This window comes from Stigmatopora nigra, chromosome 22 (assembly GCF_051989575.1).
Source record: "Stigmatopora nigra isolate UIUO_SnigA chromosome 22, RoL_Snig_1.1, whole genome shotgun sequence".
Taxonomy (NCBI): Eukaryota; Metazoa; Chordata; class Actinopteri; order Syngnathiformes; family Syngnathidae; genus Stigmatopora; species Stigmatopora nigra.
Window position 1 is genome coordinate 2,130,647 of NC_135529.1, and position 20,355 is coordinate 2,151,001.

The 20,355-nt window shown below is 39.2% G+C and overlaps 3 protein-coding genes and 1 long non-coding RNA gene across 7 annotated transcripts in view; 2 read left to right on the forward strand and 2 right to left on the reverse strand.

Moving 5' to 3' along the window:
• The first annotated feature begins 4,951 nt into the window (after positions 1–4,951).
• Positions 4,952–10,591, forward strand: LOC144215580 (mothers against decapentaplegic homolog 3-like). Its single transcript, XM_077744616.1, has 9 exons — positions 4,952–5,179; positions 6,060–6,253; positions 6,322–6,456; positions 6,570–6,644; positions 6,716–6,766; positions 7,399–7,611; positions 7,783–7,920; positions 8,345–8,489; positions 8,983–10,591. The coding sequence occupies exons 1-9, from the start codon at positions 5,136–5,138 to the stop codon at positions 9,104–9,106; spliced, it is 1,119 nt and encodes a 372-aa protein (XP_077600742.1). The 5' UTR covers positions 4,952–5,135; the 3' UTR covers positions 9,107–10,591.
• Positions 10,592–10,871: 280 nt separating this feature from the next.
• LOC144215581 (alpha- and gamma-adaptin-binding protein p34-like) lies at positions 10,872–13,599 on the reverse strand. The gene is made up of 10 exons (XM_077744617.1): positions 13,437–13,599; positions 13,068–13,258; positions 12,897–12,993; positions 12,716–12,805; positions 12,487–12,570; positions 12,327–12,406; positions 12,152–12,239; positions 11,963–12,067; positions 11,833–11,882; positions 10,872–11,747 (listed from the first exon to the last, which is right to left on the reverse strand). Exons 1-10 carry the CDS (start codon positions 13,525–13,527, stop codon positions 11,670–11,672), a joined length of 954 nt encoding a protein of 317 aa, XP_077600743.1. The 5' UTR covers positions 13,528–13,599; the 3' UTR covers positions 10,872–11,669.
• A 53-nt stretch (positions 13,600–13,652) lies between these two features.
• Positions 13,653–20,355, forward strand: part of LOC144215595 (uncharacterized protein C15orf61-like) — a 44,975-nt gene continuing 38,272 nt past the window's right edge. For all 4 annotated transcript variants that reach the window (XR_013330452.1, XR_013330454.1, XR_013330453.1 and 1 more), the window contains exons 1-3: positions 13,653–13,703; positions 14,643–14,771; positions 18,731–18,871. The gene's annotated coding sequence lies outside the window, so the exon portion shown is untranslated. The remainder of the gene's footprint in view (positions 13,704–14,642; positions 14,772–18,730; positions 18,872–20,355) is intronic.
• LOC144180930 (uncharacterized) lies at positions 14,596–16,937 on the reverse strand. The gene is made up of 3 exons (XR_013324567.1): positions 16,826–16,937; positions 14,846–15,261; positions 14,596–14,743 (listed from the first exon to the last, which is right to left on the reverse strand). It is a non-coding gene; the product is annotated as an uncharacterized LOC144180930 (long non-coding RNA).

Here is a 20,355-nt window from a genome sequence, read left to right on the forward strand (position 1 = left end):
TATATATATATATATATATATATATATATATATATATATATATATATATATATATATATATATATATATATATATATATATATATATATATATATATATATATATATATTATGAGTTTTAGAACTTCATAAAGTGAACACAAATAAGTAGTCAAAAAAATATTTATATACTATAAAAAGGAAGTGAAAAAAAGAAAAACATACATAGTGATAAAGTCTTTCTTGTTGTTTTATTAGAGTTTCATGAATAGTTTGCCACTCTAGTATAGTAGTATATCTGTTGTCTAGTTTTTGAAAAACAAATGTTACACTGCCATCAAGTGGATTTGAAATTAACTGTCACGTGAGCATGAAAATCTACAATTTTACAATTTTTCAAGTACAGCTAGAGCAGCCACATGCAATATTTTATTTGGAGCACCTTTTTCCTGTCCACTCATCCTCTCCATGTATTCACGACATAAATTAATCAGTGCATTTTTTTAGCTTTGTATGTTTCTTTGTTTTAACAAATATATTCAGCCTACTATAATCCACTGATATAAATATATACGGTTACTATTACTACTGGTTGTAAAAAAAAAAAGTATGTAAGTGCTTTGATTTGCAAACTACAATCTCGTTTTTAACAATCAAATCTTAATTTTAATATATATTTGATAACAATTTCTTGGCACTCCTGATGGAGAACTAATTCACTGCAAAGTTTCATTATCCAGTATATTTTGTGCATTATATTGCAATGCTAAATTCATTTTTATATGTATCTAGAAATGTAAACATACTTCCTTTGAGCTATGCTATCAGAAAAAAATGCTGCTTAAATACACTCCTGAGCAAGGAACAGAGAGCACAGTGGAAAATCTACAACATTCAGGTTAAAGCAGCATGTCATAAAGGCAACTCTAATGAGCTAGACATGTTAAGAGGGGGAGCAAATGGCTTACATATGGATTTGAAAAATCACAGGCATCACAGCTATGTTGTGCATTTAACTCATTGTTTGCCATTAAGAGAGACAGACGGGGGATTACATGGCCATCAATGTCAATGGCACTTGAACAAGATCATTCGCTGACAGCATGTCAGTTCAATTGCATTACACGTACAATTATTTCCCTTTGAAATACATCCAATTTATGTGGAGCAGCTACAATCAGTGATTTTATGAGACCTATATTGGCTCTTTTGGCCCTAAAATCTGCTGATCGTGCAGGCCTTGAAAACAGTGTGGTGCCGATGCATAATAGATACAAGATGCAACAAGCTTGATTGCTTTATTTTCCTTTCTTGTGACCACATTATATCGTCTGTGAAGCCGCATTAAAGTCCATTTCCTTTGCATCCTAAACATGATGAGGCGCAAGTCTTAACAAGGAACTGCAGGGCTATAAAACCAAATGTGTTATGAATTCAACTACATCATAAAACCTAGGAACGTCAATTGAATAATAAGATAAATACATTTCTGGATTCTTCCCACACGGACAGTCATGCACACGTTAAATCTAAATTATAGGGTAGAAGAAACCTAAATGTTTACCCAAAATACTGAAGGCCATGATCAAGGAGTAGCGTAAGAACAGAGAGAGGCCAATCAGCACTTCCAGTGCCCCCAAGCACTCCGAAATAAGCAAGTTTTAATGTTCAAGAGCAAGACTTAATTATCCATTCACAAGCATATTGCCAAAGGGCTGTGACTATTGCAACCTAATAGAAGCCAGCATTCTAGAACGTGCCATCAGAATTACTCACTGCATTACACACTATTCATAGCACGTATTAACACAAGCAATTTCATGCATATGGATACAGTGGCTCTTAGCGGGGGAGCTTCTGATTGCTCGGAAACTAATTTCACAATCATTAGTTTTGGAGGAGGAGTGCGTGATAGTCTGCAGCAGATTGTAGAAGATGACAACTTCCTCTCCATGTTAAACAGAGAGCTTCAATAAGCAAATATATCGGGGGGCATTTTTGAATCCTATTGTGATAAAGACGTTTAATAGATATTTGGAATCTGCTATTTGTAACCAGGTGCATCTTTTGAATGCAGGCCAAATGATGCCAAGTAGGTATAGCCTGAAGGAAAAGTTAATGAGTCATGGCCAAGTACTGCATCCCATCCATATGTAAGTCGGGTTGATATTTTGTAAATCCCCTGATTCAACTTAATTCTGTTATGGGCCACTGTACACAATAAACATGTAAATTGAGTTCATGGAAGAGACTATAAATCAAATCCTTTGATTTATTGCTTAAATCAACACTGATGTTAACCCAAGGCAAAAAATAGAAAATACATGGCATGGAATTGCTAAATTATATTGAAAACTACAAAAGGAATTTGCGACTGCATTGGTGATTGTTTTAATGCCATTGCCACAATACAAGTAGCATGTATATGAATCCAAACAAAGTAAGGACACGCTCTAAACAACAATAGCAATATTAAATGGATGCAGCTAGATGGCAGTGTTAACTCAGGACTTACATGGTATAATCAGCATATGACTGCATGAATTTTATGTAGAATAACTGAATATCAAGCGTGAGGTAAAATAAATGACATGCATTTGAGACATTAAAAGGGGGATATGTAATAGATTATAAATATTGATTTATTTCAGCATCATTTGTCCGCATACAGCGAATGAATGAGTAATACTATGGTATTTAAGAATACAGTATCTAGTGATGGCAGTGTGCAATAGTAGGCAGGGGACATTTTAGAGTATAATCTGTTTCTTAATTGAAAAGTGGTTTTTGTAACATCATTTAAAATTGCAAGACCGCGGTGTAAATTTTAATCAATTTGAAGTAGTAATATCAAACCTTCGGGGCGGGTACATCACCTATGGAGAGGGATTTGAAAGGGGGTCATTGGGGGGGCTGTGTCCCACATTTGCAGGTGCCACCATCTGGGAAGTTTAAGTCATCGCTGCAAGCAATAGACATTTTGTAAAATGAGTGAAGATGTAAAATGCAATAATGGACTGCTCGCTTTTGGATGTGTAGTATTGAAAGAACCCTCTGGCAACGTTGTAGTTGGGCTTAGTCACCAGAAGGCTACATCTAATTCCAGTATTTGTAACATTTTGCTTTGAGCTGTTTCAAAAACCTTTTTTATAATGTAGTTTGTGACTCGATAATGCGATAATGATCCTATTTGAAGACAGCACAAAGGCCACATTTGTGTAATTGCTGCTGGATCCTTGTTTAAATGTTGTTGTGATACCCGAGCAGCTGATCACATGCTCCTTGTTTCCCATGTTGCTTTTGAATGCTCCATCACAATGCCATTGTTACACATATGAGTGTGTGCACTCATTACTTATTCTCAGAGTAGCGCAACCTTTTGTCCCAACTCATTCCTCACTGGCTCCGCAAGACCTTTCCTAGACCTGCTGTGGCCCATCTGGCCCCCAGTCTCACACAACCCCCCTAAAACCCCCTCACAAGGACACACGCAACATCTCTCCACACCAGCTGTCCGGCTCATGTCCCCCCCTCTACTAAAGGTGCTGGACATAGATTACAGCAGGGATGTTCAAATGGGTGCTCGAGGGCCTCTGTGGGTGCAGGTTTTGATTTAGCACACACAACTTCGTCACCCATGAGGTTTCTACTTTTTTCCTGGCAATTTCGAGTCTATCAATGGTTATAATAATGTGTGGAGGTATGCTTAGTTGGGGGGCAATGACTACATATTAGTAATTTATTTGGATGCATCTAATGATTATCTCATTTGATGTATAATTGACAGCAGGGATCTCCAATTTATTGGATTGGCAGAGGTTGGCTGTGAGTTTAATTGGATTGAGATTGTCAATAGCAGCCAATAAGGTAACAATCAATTACCTTATCGGGTGCTGTTGACAGCCCAATGCGCCCAATCCACTTGGACAGGGAGGGCTGACAGGACTGAAATGTAAACTGAACGTCTATTGCTGTCAATGAAAGGCAATGAGTTAATGGGCATTTTAACAATTGGATCAAATCCTTTTTTTTTAATTATGAGTCCCCCTTAGAAATATTTAATTGACTACATAAAATGCATAAACAAACTGAATCTGATTAAATTGTTAGGTTTATCAATGACAAATGTTTACATTAATGTATCCCCCCCCCCCCCCGAGTTTTAAAGTTAATACCATACATACATACAACATACATCAACAATACAACTGCAAAAGGGTTTGGTTCTCACCAGTCATTCTAAAAATGTATTTCTAATCCAATGCAAGAAATAAAGCAGGTTAGTCTTGGCTATTTCTAGGGAGGGGAGGAGTATTCTTAAATCATAAATGATAAATTAATGCGGGTTGAAATGACAGTCATCCTTGTGTTTATGTGCTCGGTGCAGGTGGAGCGATGAGGAGCAAGAAGGCGGGGCCGGATGGATGGATGGATGGATGACAAGCGGATGCTGCGCTCCTCTCTGGCCGACTCTCAGTCGACTTGAGCGGACACAGGCACCAGCGTAAGCCCCTCTCGGTTACCAGCATTAGGGCCATTCTGGGAAGTCCAGTCGGAAATTTTCCGACTCGACTGGCTCATCGGACAAAAAAGCTTGTGGTATTTCTTTTAGCCTCACATCGGAGATATTTATTTACTCGAACGGGCGTCGATTTCTTTGGACATTTGAACATGTCCATATTGCCGTTCACGCCTCCCATAGTGAAGAGGCTCCTCGGCTGGAAGAAGGGGGAGCAGAATGGCCAAGAGGAGAAGTGGTGCGAAAAAGCTGTCAAGAGTCTGGTGAAAAAGTTGAAGAAGACCGGCCAGTTGGACGAGTTGGAATAGGCCATCACGACACAGAATGTCAACAGCAAATGTTTGACGATCCCGAGGTGAGGAAATCGACAGCCTGCGCCTCTCTAGCAGTTAGCATCTTAGCATTAGCATCACCAATATTACAGCCTAAAATGGGTTAATACTGGACTGGGTATACTTGCAGTAATGCATTTAAAATGGCTGAAAAAGCATGGGATCTAATCTTTCTTGTGATGGCGTCTCAGTCTTTGATATGTCATATAATCATATGCTGGATAACCCACATTTAGGGAATAGAATAATTGATTATATACTAATGGGTCAGTGTCTTAGCCTCATCGCAAGGTTTGTAGGTGCAAAATGTCCTTGTTTCATGCTCCAAACCGGTTTGTGATCATAAGAAGGTGAGAATAAATATAAATGCTGTTTTTTCCCTGTTAGCCTTGTATAATGGAGAGAAAAAGTAGGGTTGCCAACTTGCTTGGTTATGATGTTTAATACCAAAATGACAAATTACACATTATATTCAGTACGACGTGGGGTCTAACATTAGATGTGTAAATATTTGTACTGCTTTCTATGTCCATCGGGGTCAAATAAAAACTGGGACCAGGTTTGAAGTCCTCCCTTTAGATTCTTGGTCACAGCAGTGCTGTATGGGAAATAGTTTCTTTTTTTTTTATAAGAAAGTCTCTTTTATTGGCAACACTCGTCAAAAGTATGAGTCAAAGAATGTTTAGACTGGACTCTATATATAGTAGTTTGGGAAAGATGAAATAACATTAACAATGACGTGGATGCGAGTACTAAAATTGTGTACCTGCCAAGTAATTAATTGGAATAGAAAATGATTGAATGGATATTAAACAAAAGCTAATTCAAGGTTTCACAATATTTGAAGGTTCTAGGAGTGAACTGTTTGTGTGTTATGTACACCTTTCCGAGAAAGCCAACATTAAAATAGCGATTTTGGGTGGGAATCCGCTCCAGGCTGTGGGAGGGTGTGGGCCAATGTTTGGATTGTGGGTCAGATGTCGCAGGTTTCGAAAATCACAGCTGTCTACTAGAGACAATCCAGGAAATCGTTTGTTTTATACTTTAACCTCCACTTTTCCTTTCTCTCTGATGTGGAAGAAACTGCATCAGTTCAAGATATATATCCTGAAGTAAGCTAAAAAATAAAAATGGGGGTGGAGTAGTGATGTATACATAGTATGTTTTTACCCATATCTCAAACCAGTCGTGTACAGTGACACGTTTTTTTGTTGTGATTGTTGTTATCAGATCACTAGATGGCCGACTCCAGGTGTCGCACAGAAAAGGTCTTCCTCACGTCATTTACTGCCGCTTGTGGCGCTGGCCCGACCTGCAGTCGCACCATGAGCTTCGGGCCGTTGACCAGTGTGAATACGCCTTCCACACAAAGAAAGATGAAGTGTGTGTGAACCCTTATCATTACCAGAGGGTGGAGACGCCAAGTGAGTCTGGCTTCCAATTTCCAATCAGAAAAAGTGGTCCCCGATAAACATAAAATTTGTGTCTCTAGTTTTGCCGCCTGTTCTGGTTCCAAGACATACAGACATCCCTGCTGAGTTCCCACCACTGGATGACTACAGCCCCTCTATCCCCGAGAACACTATCTTCCCTGCTGGTATAGAACCACAGAGCAATTACATACCTGGTGAGAACAAGCAAAATGTCCCTTGTGGATGTGAAATATTTGTATGATAATAATAGCACCATCCAAGGAACCTAAGGATACTTCTATTGATGATTAATGTGATTATTTGTTAGAAACTCCCCCACCAGGGTACCTGAGTGAGGATGGCGAAACAAGCGATCAACAACTTAACCACAGCATGGACACGGGTAAATTCACTGTTTATACAATTTCTAGATCTATTGTCTCCAAATATGGAACCAGTGTGTTTGTATTTCAGGCTCACCCAGCTTGTCGCCCAATCCTGTGTCACCCACAAACAATAATCTTGGTAAGTGTGCACAGATGTTTTATATTTCAACCAATATTTTTTTATACATGTATATAATTCTATATAATATAAAAGCAAAAGACATAAGCAAGCTACTTTCACAATGTGAATGTACAGTCATACCTTGAGATTCGAGCTTAATGCGTTCCGGGACTGAGCTCGTATATCGATTTACTTGTATCTCAAATCAACATTTCCCATAGAGAGAGACTTGCTAGAGACTATTTTGAAACAAATCATGAAAATGACTACACAGGACCTTTAAGTGATGTAATTGAAACCACTTGTGAGATTCAACAGTAAACCACTTATTGAGCTATGACTGGGGTCATTGTCTGCGTCGGGCGCGCTCAGGTCTGCAGGGAGATCATGTAAAGACAGCCCCAGGTAACCTAATAATGCTAACATCCGGTTGTCAGGCTATTCAATCTGCGCGCAAAGCCAAAAGGAGGTCAGCATTTCATGAAAATAGAAATAATGTACGTAACGTCTCGACATTCCAGGCTGAGGTCGTGGGAAAGAGCCCCAGGATTCCATCGTTATCGGCTATAGGCATATTCAGTTCAATGAATGTCAATCACAGTCGTTATCCTTTCAACTTTACGCTAACTGCTTAGTTTTCACATTCACAGACCTGCAACCCGTGACTTACTGTGAGTCGGCGTTCTGGTGCTCCATCTCCTACTACGAGCTCAACCAGCGTGTAGGAGAGACTTTCCACGCTTCACAGCCCTCCCTGACGGTCGACGGCTTCACGGATCCCTCCAACTCGGAGCGCTTCTGCCTGGGCCTTTTGTCAAACGTTAACCGCAATTCCTCTGTGGAGCTCACGCGCAGACATATAGGTAATTTACGCTAATACGCACTAGGTAATTGGAATGGATGGGGATATATGATGTCTTATCATTTAAGTATTGTGCCTTAACTCATTTACTCTTTAATGTTAGCAAATGAAAGTATACCTATTTTTTTCATTTATTGCAATGTGACTTACTATTCTCCCTCTTAACTTTTAGGACGAGGTGTAAGGTTGTACTACATTGGTGGGGAAGTGTTTGCCGAGTGTCTCAGTGACAGCGCCATCTTCGTCCAGAGTCCGAATTGCAACCAGCGCTACGGATGGCATCCTGCTACTGTTTGCAAGATTCCTCCAGGTGCATCTAAAAATTTGGATACTTTACAGAACCTTTTGCCCCCTTTACTTAACCTAGGCAACCACTGTTTTAAGGTATACATACATTAAAATGGCAATAAGTATGAACTATGAACTATTGTGTTTAATTGACAAAAAAACCCCAAAACATTTAACTTGAAATCTGGGCCTGTTCCATGTATACCAAGTGGTTTTGTTTTATGTGAGACAACTAATCGGTGGATAAAAAGATTCTTGATACTTTCTTTCATTTTGTTATAGCACATTTCCTTCAATTTTTTAATCTCAATATACGTCCTTAGGACCTGGAGAGGAAAAATGAATGAATGACATTCAATGAATGTAAAAAATTCTAGTGACTGACTTGATAAAATTGTGGCACTGCTTGTAAACAACTGCTCCATGTTTCCATTCATCACAATCAGGTTGCAACTTGAAGATCTTCAACAACCAGGAGTTTGCCGCACTTCTTGCCCAGTCGGTCAACCAAGGCTTTGAGGCTGTTTACCAACTCACCAGGATGTGCACCATTCGCATGAGTTTTGTCAAAGGATGGGGAGCCGAATACAGGTAAACAGAGTTGAAAACTCCAATAGAAAACATTTGGGGGATGACTGTTTTCATATTTCCCTACCTCAAACTAAGCTTTTAACTCAGTTGTATACATCTGTCTTTGTTTTGTTTTGCTTTGCGCTTTCAATTTGGAAACCCGCTTTCTTGGTTTGACTTTTTTTAAATGCCCTGATGTTGATGGTCGCGTTCTTGAGCACACCGCTCAGGGATATGGGGGATGGTGTTATTTGGCCAGCAAGCTTATGCCACTTGAGTAATGGCGAAGGAATGTAGCAGGCGGGCAGTGGGAGGTGAACTCATATCAGAGACACTTGCGAGGGGAATTCCCAAAAGGCCGTGGCGTGGCACTTGTGTTTCTGGCACTAGGCACTTTTCGGAGAGCGCGTTGAAAAAGACGAAAATGTTATTTTCTATTTTTTTTAATTTTTTTATTTTTACAACTTGCGTCAATCGGACATCGTTTATTCACTCTTCTTTTCTTTTTTCGCAGACGCCAGACAGTGACCAGTACCCCCTGCTGGATTGAATTGCATCTCAATGGTCCTTTGCAGTGGCTGGATAAAGTCCTCACACAGATGGGTTCCCCTAGCATTCACTGCTCCAGTGTGTCTTAAAGGCAGTCAGCACGTGAAGCCACGTGAGACTATACTTCACTTTCTCACTTTCTCAGTGCAGAAAAGGAAAGAGACCAGGATCTGCCTCCTTTCATTTAATCTCACACACACACACAATGGAATGCAAATGTTTGAGGACCCCTGGTCTACTGAAGTGGAAGATGATGTCCGAAAGTCCAGGAATCTCACAGAACTGCTTCCTAAAGGTGTGTTAACAGAAAATTTGACCAGGGGTGCCCATGCAAGGTATACATTCTGCACTTTGCCTCGAACCATGTCAGTGTACAAATATTGTATTATCTGTATTTTTCAGACACATAGGGCCTTTCTTTTTCTTTTTTTTTGTCATTGAGATATCAACTAGACGTGCATAGCAACAGTCTTGTTCATAGTGACAACACTGACTTAAAAAAATCACCCATGTTGGCATGATGGGACATTTTCATGATGCTTCGAGGAGTGGGGTTAGAAGGAGGCAATTTATTTATACAGTTCTCTTCCCTTTTCATGGTTTTTTTCCCCCCTCAGGAAATGCAATAGAAACCTTACTAAATATTTTTTTTCTTTTCCTCTAAATCTTGACCTTGCCAGGTCAATGTGACAACACATCCTGAGTGTTTATCACAATTATAAATAATGATTCATTTGAATTCAAGCTTTCAACAGGTCATGCTCCAGTACAACTTGTTTTGAGTACAGAATAACCCTAATCAATGTGATAGAATTTGTGTAAAGTGTTTTAAGTACAATGTACTTTCATCCTAAAAAAATCATATTTATGAGAATTACATGACTTGGTGTCTTATATTTTCAATAGCACCATTTAAAATAATAATAATATGAAAACCTATTTTGCTCAGTGAAAAATACATTTTATAAGTTATTTTTGCATACTATCCTGCATTGAAATATATTTTTTATTATGCCTCAAGTCAGATTGTACATAACTATTTATAGCTTGTGATTTTCTGTAGTACGTAATGCGTTGATGGAAACGTGACTGCACAGGAATTGACTGTATTGCCCAAGCAGGAGTTCACCCGGATGAAGCTGCCTGTTTTAATATTGACACGCCACAACATACGAGTACACAACACCGAAAGACGTCTGAAAGGTATGCACAGTTGTTACAGCATGTTTAGATAAAAAAAAAATAACAAAAGTTCTTATCACATTGGTTCAATCAACCAATGGGAAACCTGCTCCATGTAGCTGATGATGCACTTTTACTGTTGATTGGTGTCCAGCTTCTTTCTAGTGATGTATGGTGTCTCTGAGTTTATTTAATTAGACGGTGTAAGGCATGTGTAATCAGGCTGTTGTCCCTGATCATTGTCATTGAAGTTGCCATGTTACTGAATATTAATATTTTCACGGTACAAGAGCTAATCTACTGTATTAAATAAGTTAAACTGCATTTGGGTTGATAGTTTTCTTTTATTGTGGTCTTTAATGTCTCATTTACAAATATTTTTGTCTGAGTGAAAGAATTGTCCTTAAATGACTTTTGTCATGCAGGAAGTCTAATAAATAGATCACCTAAAATACATTTAAATTTTTCAAACTCTTATTTTTATTATATATATTTTTTTATGTCCAAATGTTATGCATTTTAGGTTATTGGAGGTGTAACCACTTTTGAGTGCCCTTAAACAAGCTTGTCTGTATCAGAATAGGAAAAATGATTGATGAGGGTTTAATATACTGTGTTATAATATATACTTTGTGTGTTTGTTTGCTTGAGTGCCATCCGTAATATTTGGTAAACACTGCATTATTGTACTTTATTTGCATGTGACATCATGAACAGTTAGCCACAATGTAACAGTCATGTTTACAGTACAAGAAATGAAAAGAGCCATTCACAAACACTAAAAACAAAACGTCTTTATGGTGACATTACAGACCGTTATTTGTTTGACAGTTCATCTTTTGTGACTTGACAAAATGTCTATGACTTAGTTGGATAACAGTTGGTCATAAAAAGGAACAAAACCAAAATTGTCCAACTTTGCTTTGTCTATTTTCTGGATCTGTCACCTTTAACTTAAAAGTAGAACATCCCATCTAATTGCTTACATATTTCCTATCTATTTACGAAGAAAACCATAGTTATTAATTATTCAACAACCACAACCACCTTTTTTGTCATCCCTCGGCGAAATCTTTTGACTCTTTTGGCAATCTTCAATTTGTGTCCCCACTTTTAAGGATTTTAAGCCTTTTACTGAATTTACATATATCACCAGCTACTTTTCAGATGACAAAAGTGACGAGCGTTTAGTTGACCAACGAGTTGGCGGACTTCCTTTCATTTGGGTTTATTTGCTCTTTACGATAATGCATTCTTGTGACTTCCAAATACATTTTGCAATTGCAAGCCAGGGATAAGTTCAGAAATTTAATTTTGCACCTTCACTTTTCATTTTTGGAGGATTGCAGGCAACCTGTCTACAGTACCTCCATGAGCGAGTCCACTTTCCCCAGGCCAAAAGCCGTTTGAGGGAGCACTGGAGCTGGCACAAGAGCCAGGAAACGTTGATAGGGCCACGGTTCGCTTCTGCTAGCTTTCCTCACCTGATGATAAGCCATCTATCTCATCATTATCACCGCCAATTGCCATCCAAAATGCTTTTGCAACCTGAAAAACAGAATTGAGTAACAATTTAGAAAAAAAAAAGTCATTAGTCTGTGACTCTTAGTGCAATGTCAAGTAGTTTTCCCACCTTCTCTGCATGGACTTTTCTCTGCTCGTGAGGTAAAGATGAAGCTTTGTCTGCGACACAAAGGAATACTGTTATCTCATTTGCTACATTACCGAGATTATTTGGCTATGATTTGAGGATCATTGTTCACCTTTCATCTCTTTTAATTTGGTGAAAAGGCGTTCAAAGTTATCCACATCTGCATCTCCAGCTGTGAGATTTGCAAGCTCCTGAATATCCAAATTTGTCATTGCATCTGAAACAAGCCAGACCGTTCATTTCCACACTTGTAAACTCAAAAGATATTATTGTGTTTTAAAAACTGGTTTATTTTTCTCACCAACAGCAACGGTCTCCTGTGTGCTGGCTCTCTGTGTCTGACAATCCAGTTCGTTCACAAGGGTGCCCTCTGCTGGCAGACTAGAAGACTAACAACAACAAAGAGTAATGACTTCCAATTTACGAAAACATATTAAGGTAAGAATAATCTTTATCCAAGTAAAGGTACTACTGACCTGTTGATCTTGACAGCTGCGAGGGTTATTGTGTCTGGCGGCCACCAAACTACTCATGAGTCCAAAGCTCTGACTATTCCCTGTTAAAGTGTAAACATAGTATTTGTTTTACAGGGTATTCGATAGAAGAAGAAAACTTAAAGGGCTTTGTTTATCTGACCATCCTTCATCTCCACACTGGTCCATACATTTGCATTGAGAGCTTGGACAATTCTTTTTACCCCTGTGGATTCTGGAAAGTCATCTGCATGAAAAAAGTAATATTAATAAATGAAGTGATGTTAAAGGACGGGTGTGGGTTGTGGTTTTGATGAGATACTTTCCCCTCATATCACATGACACATCATGCAAGAAGTGGAAAAAGAACAAATTGGCAAAGCATCGCTCACCATCTTCATCGGGCAACTCCTGAGGATTAAGCTCCACCAACTCAAAGCTGTGTGACAAACACCACTGTTGGGCTTCACGTCTGCTGACACCTTGCAAAAAAAATCCAGTCCAACAGGACTTACAATGTCAAACAGAACTTTCAACAATGACACGTCCACACGACGGGGGAAAAAAACATACCGTCGTCGCAAACTCTGTCACACACCAGAATGAGCACCTCTGGAGAGATGTCCTCCATCACTGAGATCCACGGACGAAGCTTTTCCAGACCATCCTTCTGCAACACATACACTTTAGGTATCACGTTGAATAAAATATTGTGATTTCCAATCAACACAAATTGAGGCATACCTGTGTGCTGTCAAAATAAGCAATGAAAGCCTGCATGGACTGTGCAATCTCTGATGACATTTGAAAAACGCTGGGAACCACACATAGGCTGACATCTGCTGTGTAGTACTTGTTGTTGATGGTCCATGGGTACCATACTACGGCTTGCTCTCGTTTGGTAGCATCTGGCAGCGTTTGGGAACCGATAATTTCTGTGAAACACATATTTCGCATGTACAGTTTACAACCACTCCATCTATTACTTAAAGAAAACCCCAGATTACTTAAAGGCGACTCTTCTCCGAGCATTGTATGGGAAATCAAGGGAGAAGCGTACGCTAGCTTTAGCACATTTGACATCGTTGTACAATTACCTAAACAAACACTTACGCTTGACGATTTCTTGCTCTTTAAATGTGCCGTCACTGCTCGTGACAACTACACAAGGAATTGTCATCGGAGCGTCCTCTGAGTCGGACATTTTAATGAAGAAAAATACGATGATTCCAGCTTCAGGTTCGGTAGCAACTAGCGTCACGTGACGCAGGGTGAACTTTCAACTTTCCCGAACTCTACCGGTTCATTGAACGCCTCATGAAAAAGGAAGGAAAAAAAAGGTTTTCCAAACATTTGCTCCATCTGTTCTGTGCTGCAGAGGTATGAAGAATATATTATTCCATTTTTTTTAATATCTGTAAAATGTTTTTTTTCCCATTTCATCTGCCCTTTAGTTCAGCAGTATTTCAATCTGCAATGATCAATTTGTTCAAATTTAGTTCACAATCAGTCATCCAGTTTAAGTTATTTTTCTGGAGCACGAGGCAATCAACAAATCAGACAAAATCATACCTAGGTATAATTTCGGAATCTTTTGGAGGAAACCGATTACCCACAAAAACCCACATAGACATCATAGAAAGCATGCAAACTCCACTCAGTGGCTGGGATTGAATCATTAATCTCAGAACTGTGGTGCAGACCTACTAACCAACCACGACACCTCATTATTTAATACATTATTAATTTACTTCTTGTAAATAACTAATTTAATACAACAAGTAAAGCAAATTACAATACATAAGTACATATATTCATTCATTTTCTGAAATGCTTTATCATTAGTGTCACGGGGGGTGCTGGAGCCTATCCCAGCTGATTCCGGGCCATAGGCGGGGGACACCCTGAATCAGTGGACAACCATGCAGACTTACACCCATACCTACGGGGCAATTTAGAGTGTCCAATCAGCCTACCATTCCTGTTGTGTGTCCACAAAAGAGCAAGTTAAAAACTATAAATTTTGGTTAAACTAATATCATTCTCGGTTAATGTTCCATTCACCTATAAATGCTCTTCTTGCAGTCAGTATCAGCGCTGCTCTTTGGATTGGAATGGAAATGGATGTACTTCTAGATAGAAGCTCTGTTTCTCATTTATTCACTCTAAAATGTTCACATTGATTCAATTTATCTGTTGTTTTTATATTATTGCCCATATAGCTCATTCGTCAGGACACTTTACCTTGTGAAACAGCTAAGATAGATTGGCTATCATTCTTCCTTTCACTTATATTTACGGCACCTCTCCACTCGGCAGGATATATACTCTTCATGCTGGACTGAAGAGTGATGGAATCCCTCTGCACTCAAAGGTCTCACTCACAGAGCAATGGTGACATAAAGGTCACTTGGCCACCCCTGTCACAACAAACACATCTTTGTAAAGGTCAGTCTTCCTTTTAGATATATACGTAGTAGTTTTATCCACTTTCCTCCGTGATGTTTTTGGCGAACCCGCACCTGACGTGACAAGGAAGAGGCCGAGTGTCGTCGTGATATTGTACAGATGGACCAGTTGGCTGAAGAAAGCAGCAGATTGCAGCACATCAGCATTCCTCTAAAGAAACAGGCGCTTGATTGCTGTGTTATGGGCTGGTGCTCTACAGCTGTCACAGGGCAGACGCCAATACCTGTTCTCGCATGCCAATGAGACAAGCGTAGCTTCCCCAACTGCTAATCACTGGCTATCTGCCGACTCCCTCCTTCCCAGTTTTGCAACGGAACCGGGCCTTTCGGTTTTTGGGAAACTCCTCCCCCCAAAAAACAAAAAAAGCTGCCACATTTTCATAGTTGAGTAGGAGACAGATGTGTGCCTTGAAGCGGAGCATCTCTCAGCACCTGGCCTCCTCTTGTGGTCTGTCAAAGAGCTCAGTGGTCTGCAGAGAACAAGGATTGGGAGGTGGGGAATGGACATCAGGTGGCGTCAGGAAGATTTGCACAAACTTATGTCTTAAAAGTGATGACACTTCTGAATCATGACCAGAATTACAATTAGCGCAGGAGAGAGAGAGATATCAAGTATTTGGGTTAATTTGGGGCACTGTAGTGAGAATAAGTGTATCTTTCTTAAATATGTCCATATGGAACATCATCGAACATCAGAAAGAGATGAAATGGTTCAAGTTACAGGGAAAGGTAAATGTTTTGTATATACAGATGAGCTTGAAAGGCTTGAGTTTATCCAACTACAGAATTATTTGTTTATAACATGCTTGGCCAGGAAGGGTTAGTTCTCATGAAATGTTAATTCAATCCTTCAATGTTATTAAATTGTCCAGATTGAGAGGACTGAGTTGATTTGGTGTCTGGATTGAAATCGTAGCCAGCGTCATCATTGTCAGTTCATGTCTAAATTTCGGAGTGGGTTACTCTTGGAAAAAGCCATCGCTATTTTGTATAGAAGCTATCAATAAAAATGCCAACTGCATTTAGTATATAAAGTCAGTTGTCAAAAAACAAGCATTTCAGATTCAGGCGCTGTTTTGATATGGAAATGTACCTCGTTACTGTGGTTCCCGCCCACTTCCCGGTGGATACCCAATCATGAAAATGAACATTGTCCTTGGTCAGCATAGATCTTTGTTTTTGCATTCATCCAAGTTGGACATATTCAAGTGTACTGACAGTTCCTTAATTACCACCTCCAATCCATTTAGTTATAACAGTGCTCGTCTACTACATGCACAAAACCTATGTTCTCTCTCTTTAAACATTCAACAGCCATTAATTAAGCCTGCTAATCTTCCTCTGGCAGTGGCATCATGTACCTCGCTGATTGGACTAATTGTGAAAAGATGTTTCTGAAGTAAACTATCAAATTAACAGTGTTTTTTTTTTCATGCTTGGTTTGCTTGGGTTAGCCCAAAGAGATTGACAATGCCATTGAGCAATGTAGTAATGGGATGATTTGCGTGTGATTAGTCCATGACTTCATCCTTGGCGTCTGGCGGCCAACTGGAAACAGCCAGTCTTCCAAGTGAACCATTATCCCTCCATTAGGTTATTTCCTCTTGCACTCACACACAAATTCTTGTCTTGGTTGGCGAGTGTGGAGGAACTCATTCAAGTGATTCCTTGCAGGGAGATGACAAGGTCCAAATTAGGGAAATGAGAAGCCATTACATGAAATATCTGCACTTGACACTATGCTAAAAATCAAATGAAGTCACGGCAAAAATGGCATTTTCTTTCAACACAGTACAAACGGTGATCCGTTCTTGTTCTAAATGAACCACCCTATCGCACTGCTATTTCCACTGTAATCAGGCACGTGTATTGTAAATCATTTTGGGAGCGTGTAAAATTATTGGGCCTAATTACGAGCAGATGGAACGCTTTATGCGCACTCGGGGTGGCTACAGAGGGTGCTGTGTGAACAAGGATAATTAGAAAGTTGAACCCCATTGTTGTTAATTAGCATGAATCCAATCATTTAATTACCTTGATTCAGTTGAGGATTGTAGCTCAGGCAGAAATCCAGAGTGCGCTCCTGGAGGTGTTGCTGGATGGAGCCCAAGCAGTGGCTGGACATGATACAACAGGTGCCCCCCCCCCCTACTGAAATATGAACCCAAATTAATCATCAGCCTCCATACTCTCTCCGTACTCTATATGATTAGACTTAACGACCCAAACCCCAAGGTCTATTAGTGAGCTCGGCGGGATGTAGTTGCGCTGATACAGATTCACAGTAAAGGCAATTATAGAAGATAGGAAACAGTGGTGTTGACATATTTTGTGGCCTTGTTCTGACAGCATACCCCGAGGTGGATTCGGATAAAACGGGTGGGGGGTTGTCACTGCCTAATACTGTTTGCATGTACCCTAATACTGAAGTGTGGATAATATCAGATCTTTTTTTTAATCTATTTTGATCATAAAATAAGATTTTTTTTAGGAACAAGCTGTACTTCAGGGAAAATAACCAACTGACATGTCAATCATTGCCACATTGTGTCCTGAGGGGAAAAAAACATTCACAAAATGAGGTTTGAATTCTGTCATGAATTCAATTTATTTGACAAAATATTACAATTGTTGAAAAAAAAAAAACTATTTATTCCTGCTGACCAAAAGGAGAAATTTACCTTGGTAAATTTTAGGGGTGAAACTAATTCAGATTTTTAAAAACGAAATAATAATAAAGATGTGTATTTTTTCCCTTCAAATCACGTTTTAATTGTAGGTTACATTGCAAACACAGAACCTTTTGTTAGTGCACAATTTTTGGTTACCTTGTCTAAACTAATGGCTACCGGAATAGAAGAATCAGATGAAATTATAGTACATTAATACCGTGATTAAAAAAATATGGTTTTGTCTAAATATATATTATCCACCCATGTTTTTTTCTCCATTGCTTACTATTATTATTATTATTTTAAATTTTGTCTTAAAACAAGGGTATTTACTCAGAAATTACATTTTGTAGTATTTGGCATGTGAATTACTTCAAATGTGAAGGGCTGGAAATGTGCCTTAATTGTGGAATGGTCGATGTATTAATATTTGTACAGTACCTAAAACATATTTTTATGTACAATATTATGAGCGTCTGTAGTTTTTGGATTCCCCTGTAGGAGGTGGTATAGGAGATGGAAACCAAATGTACAAGCGCTCCACTTGAAATGTTCTTTTTACTGCTTGTGAAATGGAACATCTGTTTTGTTTTGGGGTAAACACATCATAGGGATATAGTTTGATTTAATTATTATATGTTTAATGGTTTACATCCCGCTTTCTTTGTTTTGATTAACTCCATTTAATGGCAACAAATTGTAGAAATGCTGTTTTTCTTATTTATGGCCTCAATCTGATAAAAGTGCAGCATTAGCATTTTACATCCCGTCTTTGTATGCATTTATGACACCCATTTGCAATACGGCCGAGTCGTCGTCTTCTTCATTTATTTCTATTGATCTGCCCGCTGTTTTGTTGTTACAATGCGCCAGACGTGTTGCCGAAATGAATCACTGCTACCTATGGCTGCTAGCACAATTCTGCCACTGACAGAAGGGGTAATTCCTTGTGGATCAAATAAATACAGATGTGGAGTAATTAGTTGTATTCCCAAGGAGCTCGTTGCTAGCGCACATTAAAGAAGTGAAGGATAGGATGGGCTTCCCATCGGCAGCTTTTATCAATTCAACCTGCTGGAAAACAAGAGAGGTCAAATGCCTGCTGGCTATTACAATAATAGATCTGTTGTGTGTGTGTGTGTGTGTGTGTGTGTGTGTGTGTATATGTGTGTATATGTGTGTGTGCATGTGTGTGTGTATACACTCATAAATCAGGTCAAGAAACAACACTAACTTTGTCACTGCAATCATCTTTCTCTCCCAACAGGTAGAAGGTTACATGTGTATACTATACTACACGGTTTGAGTACGCCATTGACGGGAGTGGACGCCAAAAGTGGCTTGGAAGTGAGTGGTTGCTGCCATCTGGCTCAGGTCAAGATAAATTGGACGTCTTTTGTCATCAAAGGTAGGCAATTCGTAAAACGGTTTATGGGGATTCTTTGTTTAAAATGTGTTTGCTCACTAATAAGGAAAAATCTCTTAACATGGAATACTGAAGTTATTCAAAGCTGATAATATATTTGAACTTACTGGCGATTTCAGTCAAGACCATCAATGAATTAAGTATATTTTTTATTCTTAAGGTGCAACTCATTATATACAGTAAGGCACATTACTGTGTCACAGTACTGCATTTGTTTTTCTTTATTGTTGAACTGTATAATTGTTATTTGATTCTGGCCTTTTTGAGTATAAGTGCCACGGGAAAATAAATAAATGAATGAGAGATAAGTGATTCTACATGTGCCTTACCATAAGAAAAAAGCAAGTATATTGACTCTCATCGGAACATCCTCTTTTTTTTTTTTTGCTTGAGTTGTTGATTTTAAGTATGATGCATTGTTTTTATGACTTTTTCCAAAGAGCCTCTTTTAGAAGAACTTCACAAATGATGGTTTTTTTTCCTTAGGACAATGAGGGATGAGCTACTTATAGTTAGCACATAAGTAGCAGATGATGTTACACGACCAGCTAGATATTGAAATTAAAGTGGTGCTCATCATTAGGATGAGGCCACTCAAAAATAGACCTAATTTACTCTAGCAGTGAAATGCAACAGAATCAGTTGCAAAGGGCATTAACATTATGATTATAGTTCTGTTCTTTTCCGTAATTATTTGCATTACTATGTAAGCCAAAGCAGGGCTTCAATTCTGTTGTATAATTCTAAAACAAACAGTAGCATTTGTTTTCCAAAGAAAGTTAAACACATCGCTAGGCCAACAATAATAAAGCGTGCTTAATGATTCCGAAACTATTCGTTCACCACAGTTGTAAGCTGTTGGCTCTTATGTCTCATATGCTTACAAATAGCCTTTGATTTTCTGTCATGTGTTAATTACCGACTTTTGCCATTTAACGGGGAGCTTTGTGTAAACTATTTACAGCCTAATGACTGCGAGCTTGTAAGTGCAACCGTTTGACTCTTTTTTTCGGAATTCCTTTTTGAATGGAGACGCATTCACTTCCAACTTCTGGCTCTCAGATTTTGAGCCTAATGGCTCGTCACCTCATTCATGGCGATGTAATTTTTGTGGCATCGGGACTGTTAATTACGGTAGCGACAGGCCGAGCCGCCGCCAAGGTCCATAATGGCGGTCCAGGCAGCGTGGCAACGTAAATGGAGTTTGTTTCACCAGCTGGGGTCCCATGGACAGGGAAGAGTGCCGGCCGGCCGGGGCCCCCCAAGTGTAGGCCCACAGCCTCGGGGCCTTGGGGCCATATGGACACCACACTTAAAGTGGCCTTTATTCTAAACCTGGCTCTTTTAATCAAAGCAAAGCCCACATCCCGCGTTCCGCATTGCCTGAATCTTTTATTACGGCTTCATTGTTTTCCCATAAAATACATTAATCGCTTTAATGCTTTACGACGGCCTTCTGCTCTTCT

What these genes read in the sequence shown, in the direction of transcription:
- LOC144215580 (XM_077744616.1), top strand. Translation starts at nt 5,136, where the DNA reads ATGTCCTTGTTTCATGCTCCAAACCGGTTTGTGATCATAAGAAG. An exon ending in TGTTTGCAAGATTCCTCCAG is followed by an intron (nt 7,921 to 8,344) that starts GTGCATCTAAAA and finishes CATCACAATCAG; the next exon opens with GTTGCAACTTGAAGATCTTC. An exon ending in GGATGGGGAGCCGAATACAG is followed by an intron (nt 8,490 to 8,982) that starts GTAAACAGAGTT and finishes CTTTTTTCGCAG; the next exon opens with ACGCCAGACAGTGACCAGTA.
- LOC144215581 (XM_077744617.1), bottom strand. Translation starts at nt 13,527, where the DNA reads ATGTCCGACTCAGAGGACGCTCCGATGACAATTCCTTGTGTAGTTGTC. An exon ending in CAGTGTGGAGATGAAGGATG is followed by an intron (nt 12,407 to 12,486) that starts GTCAGATAAACA and finishes ACACTTTAACAG; the next exon opens with GGAATAGTCAGAGCTTTGGA. An exon ending in GCAGCTGTCAAGATCAACAG is followed by an intron (nt 12,240 to 12,326) that starts GTCAGTAGTACC and finishes TGTTGTTGTTAG; the next exon opens with TCTTCTAGTCTGCCAGCAGA.